General features: G+C 34.7%; 1 protein-coding gene across 1 annotated transcript; it reads left to right on the top strand.

Moving 5' to 3' along the window:
• Positions 1-516: 516 nt before the first annotated feature.
• Positions 517-2,064, top strand: LOC122609133. The gene is made up of 6 exons (XM_043782192.1): positions 517-601; positions 690-928; positions 1,012-1,359; positions 1,456-1,554; positions 1,658-1,976; positions 2,060-2,064. Exons 1-6 carry the CDS (start codon positions 517-519, stop codon positions 2,062-2,064), a joined length of 1,095 nt encoding a protein of 364 aa, XP_043638127.1.
• The last annotated feature ends 9,149 nt before the right edge of the window (positions 2,065-11,213 follow it).

Here is an 11,213-nt window from a genome sequence, read left to right as displayed (position 1 = left end):
GAAAATATATGTTGAAAAAAAAAGTTAGAAAAAATATGTGTTATAAAATATTAGTTATATAAATGTTATAGTTTAATGTTATATAAAATATATGTTAGGAACAAGTGTTAGTAAATATATGTTAGAAAGTATTAGTTATAGAAATGTTATAGTTTTATAGTTAGGAAAGATTACTTATGTTATTATAGTTAGGAATGATATGATTTATAGAAATTCATAAATATTTAAGAAAACATTTGTAGTTATAATTATTGTTTATTATAGTTCAAAGTATGATTCTTAGTTAGAAAACACTTTTTAGTATGATTGTAATTGTTAATATAGTTGTTATTAGGTTAGTATTAATGTTATAAACGAAGGTTTGAAAAAAAGTTGCAAAAAAGTGGTCATTTTAGGTATAATAATTTTGGAAAACAAATTTGTGTCCAAAATATGTTAATTTAGGTCGCACCTTTTTTATGACTTTTATGTTTGTTTATGTTATTTTATAAATTGGGATGGCTGATGTAAGTTAAAATGGCTGCACTTCACGGCGGAGATGGTGGCAACGACCCTCCAAACAGGGGGTGGAATCCCGAATGGGGTTGTAGGCGTACGGATGGTAAGTATATATTAATGTACGATGCATATAAATATATGGTACATATGTATATATATATATATATATGTAATTTTATTTTGTTTTGCAGGTATTAGCACAGGGAGAGCTGCTGCTGCTAACAACGATCTGGAGCGCGAGTTTCAGAATTCGGGACGCCGAATCTCGCTTATGTTGAATAACGATCTAAGTAGGTGGCAGGCAATCGGGGACCACGCCAAGTGGTACAAGAGCTATTTGGGAACCTATGTCACTACCGTCCCATATAACTACGAGTCGTGGGATCAGGTGCCCCAGCCCATCAAGGATGGACTTACTGACTGGCTTATGGTATAAAACTAATTTTTTTTACTTTTTAAATACTTTATTTAAAAAAAATGGTAGATGCTAACTATTACTTGGTACTATTGCAGAGACGGTTCTACTTAGAACCATATCTAGGTCACCCAGAAAATCACCCGTTACGAGAGGCCGTGACCAGGATGATACGTCAGGATGCCCTGAAGATCTACAGGGATAAAAAAGCAAAATTCAAGAAGACTTGGTTCACTGACAGGGGTGGGTCCCAGAGGCTGGCAGAACTGGAGGGTCAACCTCCGTATGGGATGCCTCCACAGGCGTGGAGTTATCTACTGGGTTACTGGACCAGCGAGCCCCGGATGATTGCTGCCCAAAGAAACACGACAAACAGGCAGCAACAAAATACTTTTGTCAGTACTCACGGTCGGCAGTCATACGCTCAGCGTGAATGGCGTTACGCTGTAAGTTATACGTAATTATTTATATCCACGTACTTAAACATATATCTATACAGAGATACACATACAAATATATAACTTTGATTAATGTATATACAGGAAGATAATGACGGGCGACGTGAGGAGCCGCCCGAGTTTTATTTGCGGGCCCACACGAGACGAGATGGGATGGTGCAGGACGCAGTTATGCCCATTTATGTAAGATCTTGCACAAATCCTGGAGAAAGAATTTTTTTTGGTATATTTATATTAAGTATAACTAATTTTTAGTAATTATTAACTTAATTTTCATGTGCTACAGGAGCGGCTTCTTGATACCCACCAAAGACTTTCCCAAGTGCCCAATACACCGCCTACGCAGACATATGTGGACGCTTTAGGGACACGATCGGGACATACCCGTGTGGTTGGGCGTGTAGTTAGGGGAACACGTGGACTGAATGTCCCCCTCCCAGAGGATATAGAGCAACCCTTCCCAGCCCAGCAGTCACCGTCCTTTAACATCAATGATATGTTCGCCCAGGGTAGCCCTTGGACCCAGTCATCATTCGAAGCCGGACCTAGCACGTCATCATCCCATGCTGGGCCTAGCACGTCACGGGCCCCCACACAGCGGTTGGGTAGTGATAGTGATAGTGATAGTGATGATGAAAGTGATTAGTTTTCCCTTTTTTTATTGTTTGTATTCATCGTTCAACTGAAGTGTGATTTCCTTTTATAATCTTGATTTCTGTGATATAATCATTTGTAATTTTTTATGTTTTTATACATTTGTTGATAAAAAAATGATTGGAATCAACTTTAGAAGAGTATTATAGAGTCAATGTATGTACAACAGAAAAATATGAAAAATTATTGATTGAAACTTGTTTTGGAACAACTTAAATAAATAAAAAATATATACAATAAAAAAAGTATACATACAAACAGCCTATATAAAACATTGAAAGAATTTAATCATTTATTATAATAGGAGGGCCTGGTGGTACTCTTGGCATGTTTGCGTACAACCAATTTTGATACGCATCTTCTTGATTTGCGTACATTAATGCTAGTCGACGTGCAGGATCGGTTGCGTGAAAATCCCATTCCGGATTCTTGTAGGCCATTGGGTAGTCGCCTACTAATTTCACTGCAACAAAATGGGTTTCGTTGTTTATCAGAGCAATACTTATCGGTTGTTTGAATAACAGCTGATCTAAGCCGTGATGCATCGGAAATACTGTGCGGGGGTCACGTAGGCTAACGCAGTTGACTATTATACCCAGCTTATTAGTCAGGATGATATGGAACCACACTTTACTCATCCAATGATGTGTGGGCCGGCTTCGTCCATAATAAGATGTTCGCAGCGCCGACAACATTCGGTTGCCCTCTGTTTGCCCAAACATTTGCATGTACCCATCGAGGTCAGATTCAAACTCCGCGAGCATCTGCGTACGAACCCACTCTGCACCCATCTCCTCATCTAGCCCCAAAGCTACAGCGGTAGCTCGAAATCCACAGTTACCGTCTCCTTTGACATTTTGTGCGCCTACAACGTACGGCCTTAAGTACGATGGTATCTCACCTAGTACCCAATCGTAATTTTTGGAAAGACTGGCGTTATACGGTTCCGCAACATACCCAACCCAACTGGCCGATGACTGTGCCTCTGAATCCGGATCCGAAACCTGCGCCTGCCTTGATTCATATATGGGTGCATTTCTAGATTGTGTAGGTGGTGGCCCGAAGATGTCATCTACTAAGTTGGAATATGGTTGGTCATAGTTGAGCCAATGGTCTTGGGACGTATCGCCGAATCCATATAATTTTTGTGTCACATATGGTGTATCCCCGACCCCGTAGGATTGGGACGGGTCCCCCCACGTATATATATCATCAAGACCTGGATATGGGTGCAGGTTTCCAAAAATGTCAGGATTATCTTTGACACATTCTGATTCAGGGTGGAATTGATCGTCGAACAATTTTCGGTTTTCGGGATAACGACAGGACTGGGACGGCTCGTACGTACTGTGTCTGGCAGGATGCGCAGGTGGGGGTTTATTCAAATCTGGCACCTTATATTCCCCAGGTCGACTGGACTTGGATTTTCGTAGCCCAGGTGGGTTGGTGTTGAGATCCGGCACCTAGACCATTAGTAAGAATCAGTTTCCTTAACTAAGGTAGTTATATATAATGTATTTATTGAATAAGACAAATATTTTTTTAGATGTATTATGTATACCTTTGGCGGCTTTTGTTTCGAGCCGACTGGTCTTCCGCGTGTGGTCTTTTGAACAAGAGGATCTTTCACTTGTGTCTTACCAGGCTTAAACATGTCTTTAATTTTTGACAACCAATGTTTCTTTTGAGCTTTGGGTTGCTGATCCAAGAAATTCGTAAGACCATCAACGACTTCATGGACATCGTCTTCTTCGTCTTCGTCTTCTACGCATGTCCACGGTGTTAAGTCAAGCTTTTTCCAAAAAGGGTCTATGACATGAGGCTGTATACGAGTCCCTGCATTTATTTTATATAAATAAGTCAACGAAATTATGTCCTTTTGATGAAAAAATACAAGTAATAAATCGTACTAACTGCGCTGCATGTACTCGGCAATCTTACAGGCACATGGTAGCCCGCAACTGGACTGAACCTTGCACCCACATTTGTTAACCTGTCTTTTAAGGACTTTGTCTAAGCGTAAAATTTCATCAGCCATGATGTCCAAAGCTTTAAGTGAAACCTTTCCCAACAGGTCCTTCATACAGTTGTAATTATGTTTCCCCTTCCGGGTCCCGTTGCTATACCCCAGTTGGCCCCTTATTTCTGCTTCTTGACTTATCAAGACGGAATCAACACATTGGAGGATTCTAGTAAATGTGCATTTCCCCCTCAATTCTTCCTTCAGTAAATGGTGCTCGGCCTCCACTCTGTTTGTGGTGTGGTTTTGGTAGTTGAGGTGTTCATCGACCCAACAGGACACAAACTGCTCTCGGTTTGGGGACAACCAATTATCGGTCACGTACTTGTAGACGCCTGGAAAACCCGCAAGTTTTTCCTTTAACTCCTTCTCATTTGACTTAAACTCGTCAAAAGTCCGAGACTGATAGACTTTTTTCCACCAAAAGTTAAGCCTGTCAATGCTAACATCTTTTTTCATCCGCAATGCCGGTTCGCAGTGCTTGATTATGTTTTGCCATATATGGTACCTACACAGCAGATGTTTCGCTTCCGGCATAACAACCTTCAAAGCTCTCATCAGCGCTAGCTCCCTGTCAGTAAGAACGACACGAACAGCAAAGCTATCAGCAAGGGTGGACCGAAGACATCGTAAAACCCATTGATAATTTGCCTCCCGCTCGTTTACGATAAACGCATACGCTAAACTGAAGGTCTTCCCCGTTGAAGTCACGCCGACGATCTCAACTAGCGGCATGTTGTAGATGTTAGTTTTGTAGGTGGAGTCTATTTCAATAACCCAGGGAAATGCGCGCCATAGGGTCATTGATGTTGGATGAATGAAAAAAAGGTTCTCCAAGCGTCCATTTTTGTTATTTGTGGTGAACTGGTAAAAGTACCTTTTCTCTTGCAATAGTGAAAACATAACCTGCGATTAATGACTAAGTCAATTCCAACAACGTAGTAGAATAGAATATTTAATGTTTGTACCTGCATTGGAGTACGCCCTGCTTGCCCCGACCTTCTTCTCGCTTTTAAGAAGTTCGTAATGTCTCCTTTGCGAGTCAAGTTTCCTGGAAATTCAAGTTTGAGGTTTACCAGGATCTGATGTGGGTACAAACCGCGATCCGATTGGGTCCGCACAAATTCCTTTTCTTCATCCGTCATCCGTCTGGCGTATGCATTCCCTTGCAGATTGGTAGTTGGATCATGATTGTGTCTCCAATCCTTGACAGTTAACCTCCAACCACCATCACGCACAGGGCGGCCTATTAAAGTGAAGGGACAACCTATCTTACTGGACCGTTTGGGTGGGCCAATTAACCTTACATCGCGCGCTCCACCGTGGTGACATATAAGTGTCACTTTATTCACCACCTCTTTTGAGTTTTTGTTCGTCCGCCGTATAACTAGAACATAACCCAAATCCATTGCTGTTCTTTGAGCCCACTCCGTTAATTCTTCAAAGGAACCGAACACCTCATCAGTTTCAAAGTCCCCAGCTTCGCATTCATATTCACCGTCTGCATCAGGTTGCTCAAACACATTATCCGGCACTTCAATACGTACGTTTTCTGGGTCTGCCCAAATATCCTCCAAACTATCCATCTGAAACAATTCAAGTAAACATCAACCTCATTAACTATTAATGGTGTCCATACTCAATATATATATATATATATATATATACAAACAAAACGCTTGAAAAAGAAAGATATACAATACCATCAACTACAAATACTGTTAAAATATATATCTTGAAACGCTTGAAACAATACGCTTGAAAAAATACGCTTGAAACAATACGCTTGAAAAAATAAATATCTATACTGAAGAAATTTTTTTCATAAACTTATATTGTTTCAATATAGTTCCGTAGTACCATATATAGTATCTAAAAATATGGGGTACCATCGTTTTATCCAATGAAAGTATGGCAAATTTTCATTACCAATGTAGACAAAGTATGGCATGCATCACTGTTACTACATGACGACTAATTTATCCAATGAAAGTATGACAAATTTTCATTACCAACTTCCTTCAGTATGGCATGTCACTGTTACTACACATACGTTTTAAGTTTTGAAGTTGGTTCTAAGTTTGTTTCTCCCAATTGATTTTGAAGTTGGTTCTAAGTTTTTATTTTAATGGTCATACAATATCAACCTACTAAAAAAATATTAATTAATATCAATAGATAAAAAGTTAAACCCACTCTAAAATATTGATAATAAGAATTGAATAACTTTGTTATTGAATTGATTTCGATAGATAGATTAATTAATAAATATTTAATATTAATAATAAAATCTTTAAATAATTAATAGGATTAAATTATGACATAATCAATTTTTACTTTTATAAAATTGAGCTTTGTGATTGGTTAATAAAATGTTAGGTCAACTGTCTTTTAGTATATATAAAGATACCCATAAGTCATACATATAAATTATTGCCATCAATATATGATATGATATATTTATATAAAGAATTAATTAGTTTCGACTTTTTCGTATTAGGAGTTTAATAAAAAGTTATATTAATAAAGTTATTTGATAATTCTAGGTAACTAAATATATGTAAATAATATTAAAGATGACACAAGTCGTTTAATAAAAACGCCATGTGTCGTCTAAAGGAAACCTTAATCCTGTTTTAGTTTAATGGTAAATGTTAAATTTTAAATATAAATTATTATAATATATCATAAATGTATTTTAAAATCGATTGGGAACACATGGATGATGATACTCTTCTTAATTATTATAATATATCATAAATGTATGATAATATATAAATCTTTCAAATTTCAAGTTTATATATAAATCCACGTATTGAAAAACTAAGTTAGGCAAAATTCTCCAATCCCAATCATTTATTACATTTTTTTACTACGTATTTTTTCACTTAAGTTATTTTTATATAATATATTACATTTTCATAAATTTCGAAATAGACAAATATTTCAAAAATGTTTGATATACTTAATTTAAGTGAGGTAAATTTAACTTTTATTACTTTGTAATAATAATTTTTTTAAACGACATACTACTATATCAGTATTGTAAATACCGTGTTCGGTGTCCAGTACAGCTATCCTCGCAAATGACCATTCAATAACCATTCCCGAGGTGTGGCCACGTCACCACTATTTGCGGCGACGTCGCCGCTAATGGTGGTAAATTTACTTAAATCAGTTTTTTGATATACTTAATTTAAGTGAGGTAAATTTAACTTTTATTACTTTGTAATAATAATTTTTTAAACGACATACTACTATATCAGTATTGTAAATACCGTGTTCGGTGTCCAGTACAATGACCATTCAATAACCATTCCCGAGGTGTGGCCACGTCACCACTATTTGCGGCAACGTCGCCGCTAATGGTGGTGACGTGGCGGTGACGTGGCATTCCTCGTACATGGTCTGCAGTGTCGGTCTGTAAGGCAACGTGTCAGTTTTTTGGGTCCCACTATTAGTGGCGACGTCGCCGCTAATACCTGGTCGTTTTACCCGTTGACCTGGTGGTGTTACCCAATGCGCTAATTAATCACAATTTGTAAAATTGACCAGAATACTACCTTATCCACTTCCCCAAAAATCCTTCCTCCAAGTTTGTTTTTCTCGCTGTAATTATTTGTCGCCACTTTTAAATTATCGTAACTATACGTTGATGGGCCTTGAAGCAATTCCTTTGATCCGCGCGACTTATCTAAGAATTGGAAAATAAATAAGTTAATTACATCTATACTCCATATATAAACAAACTATCATTTCTCTATTCAACTCTCTACCTTTGAATTGTCCAATATATCATTCTAATTTATATTACCTTCACATACCTTATCTCTGAAATTCCAAAATTACCCTTAAAAAAAACTCCACAATTACCTAGAAACCCCATTGTGGTAAAAACTTCATCCAACTTTAAAATTATTGCTACTGATAAGAAAAAACATCTTAATTGTCATAGATTATATCACGAAATGTTTAAACAATAATTACTTTTTTATAACTCACGAAATTACTAACCAATTACGTCTTTTTTTATATTCGTATTAAATTTTAATCTTTTACTATTTATTTTTTTTAATTGCCCGTTGTTCTAGCTCTTTTTAATTGACAAGTAGAGCTACGAGAAGGAAAAAGTACTAACCCTTCGCCCCCTTCCCCTACAATTGTATGTTTCATACAATTGTAATTGGTTATTTTTTATGGTTAGTTTTGTAATTCATTATTTCGTTATTTCTTGCACCTAATCCGCGAGTTATTTTTAAAATGATAGATACGGTTAGATGTTGCATTGACGCATCTCATGAAAGTAACCTGAACGCTATAAACCGTTACGACATCTGACGCGCTATAGACCGTCGTCGCGGCAACACGCGGGTACCCGTGTAGTCTACAAATAAGTTACACTTCCGTGATATTCTATGGGCAAAAGGTTATGAATTGAAAAGCACATTCAAAGAAGCATTTCCACTATACTCATGGGTTTAAGTGTTTAGCATTTTGACCAACGATAAATATGTAAACTGAGTATACTAATGAGAGCCAAAGAGTATATGCAAGTGGCAAGCCTCCAATAGTATAAAAAACTGCAATAACTAATACCGGCTAACAATATGTTGATCGCGTGATAACAAAAATGTACGTACAACCTAAGAAATCAAATAATAGTTAGTAGGCTAATACCAAAACCGTAAGACTTGTAATCAACGCTACATCCCACCAAAAAATTAATAACAAAATTTGAAGAAATGTAATGTCCTTGATTGGAAATCATTACCAATTTTAATGGAGATTTTTATGAATAGAGAAGATAAATCCGAATTGAAGAGCTACAACTTGTAGAGAGAATTTAAAAATATACAAAAAAAGATACGGGAATCAACAAAAGTTACATTATACAAACACGTGAAGGACATTATACTAACACTAAAACAATAGAAAAAAATTAAGAAAACAATAACATTTACATTGTACTAATACCCATCGTTCAATAGAGAATGGGGAAAAGAACACCATGCAACCCGTATTCCTATCATTGTTTTTTGATATCTCGACCACAACTACTATTTGCAGCGATAGTTGCTGCAAATAGTGCCCTGTGTGTAATGATAAATCTGGCAAAGTAATAGCGAACCCCTATCAGTAATCGCTGCAAATAGTTGGATATAGACAAAACACCACTATTTGCAGCGATAACCGCTGCAAATAATGTGGTTGAATTACCAAAAGTCTGCTCGGAATACCAGGCGTCCAACTTTAATAAACTTGAACTTATTGCTAAAATCCAATGATTTCATAGGATCATATAAATCGTCATAATTTAATCCTATTTATATTTAGGAATCTAGTATATAAAAAGACGAAAAAACTTATAGAATAGAATACTCACTGAATTCGTACAATGGTTGTTGCTATATCGCACTTCCTTCTACGTTATTTAATAATGAAAATAAAAAATTGTAAAAAATAAGAAATATATCCGTATAAATGATGAAGTCGGCTGCATCTTTGAAGACTTTGAATCAAATTAAAATCAAACTAATCTCTTATATTAATAAAATAAAATTATTTTCAAAAATTATTTTTAGAAAAAGAATAAAATGGCAAGCCTTCATCTTATAATTTTTGTATTTTTATTTTCTTATTGTTTTTTTTTACCTTAAACATGTTTACTTCCTTTAGCTATCTTAAACTTTGATCCCTTTTTCTATCCTCATATAAATAATTTTTAAAACATATATACAATGATAAATGAATAGTCATCAACATTAACATTAAACTTTTTAAATATTCTTTTTTAAAATTTTTGAACTTTTCAACTTTTTTCTTCTAATATTGATCTGAACGAAAAATGTCTGGGTCAGAACTAATTTAACTTCAAAAAACTCGGGTTTTTAATTAACTAGTTATATCATTATATCTATATTCTATATTTACAGATATATGGGAATGGGGAAAATTTTCTTTCTATTAATATTTTAATTAATTATTTTAAATCATATATATGGATATAGATTTATTCTTTTCAAAGTTACGTACATTCTGCATCTTGAGTTTTGGCAATGGAATGTGTGTTTTGTGTGAGGAGTACTCGGAATATGTGGATAATCTTTTTTGTGGTGTGAATTATTGGCTAATATAATTTGGACTTTCATTACCTTTTGGTGCAAGGCCACATTGTTCTTTCTTTTTTTAATCATCTTCTTGAGATTCTTGAAAATGTGAGACTTGAGAAGAAAGAACAAAATTAGGTATTAAAGGATATAACACACAAATCAAGATTGAGAAAGTTGTATAAGACATAAAGTCATTGGCTTTTCTTTGGTATAACAAATGAAAGAATAATGTAAACATTAGTTGAAATAGTTGGTGTAGATTCGACGTAATGTGATTCTTGTATAATTGTTGTAAGTTTTGGTATCACTACTTTGGTGGATACTGTATACATGAAATTCATTTTTTTTTTAATAAAAAAAGTTGGGTCTCAAAACCTGTTTAATCGGTTTATTTTCAAATAAGGCTATAAAATTGCTACAATACAGCAAAAATACTCTTAAAAATTATTTAAAAGTACCAAATATTTATAATACTAAAAATATATAAGTTGTAAACTCTATTGACCATTAAGTATACAAAGTATTTAGTAAAATAATATGAACAAAGACTCAATTTAATCGAAGGAACAATTTAACTTTTGAATTATTTAAATTTGATCAACTTTATATGTAAAATTGAAAGTCAACTCAATTCATGTGATTCTTGTATATATGTTGTAAGGTTTGGTATCACCATTTTGGTGGATATTGTACAAATAATGTTTTTATTTTTATAAAAAAAATAAGTTGATCTCAAAAACCTATTTAATCTTTTAAATAAGGTTATAAAATTGCTACAATCTAACAAAAATACTCTTAAAAATTATTTAAAAAATATTACAAAATATTTATAATACTAAAAATATATAAGTTTTAAACTCTATTGACTATTAGGTATACAAACAGTTAGTAAGATAATACAACAAGAAAAATAAAAATAAAAAAACTCAATTCAATTGAGGAACAATTTTAAATTTTGGATTAAATCGATTAACTTTATATGTAAAACCGAGACACCTTTATTCTCTTTGAATCTTCGACTTTTAATTACTCGTTATAATCCAAAGCTTAAAAGTTGT

Source organism: Erigeron canadensis, chromosome 7, assembly GCF_010389155.1.
Source record: "Erigeron canadensis isolate Cc75 chromosome 7, C_canadensis_v1, whole genome shotgun sequence".
Taxonomy (NCBI): Eukaryota; Viridiplantae; Streptophyta; class Magnoliopsida; order Asterales; family Asteraceae; genus Erigeron; species Erigeron canadensis.
This window is presented reverse-complemented; position numbering and strand designations above follow the sequence as displayed.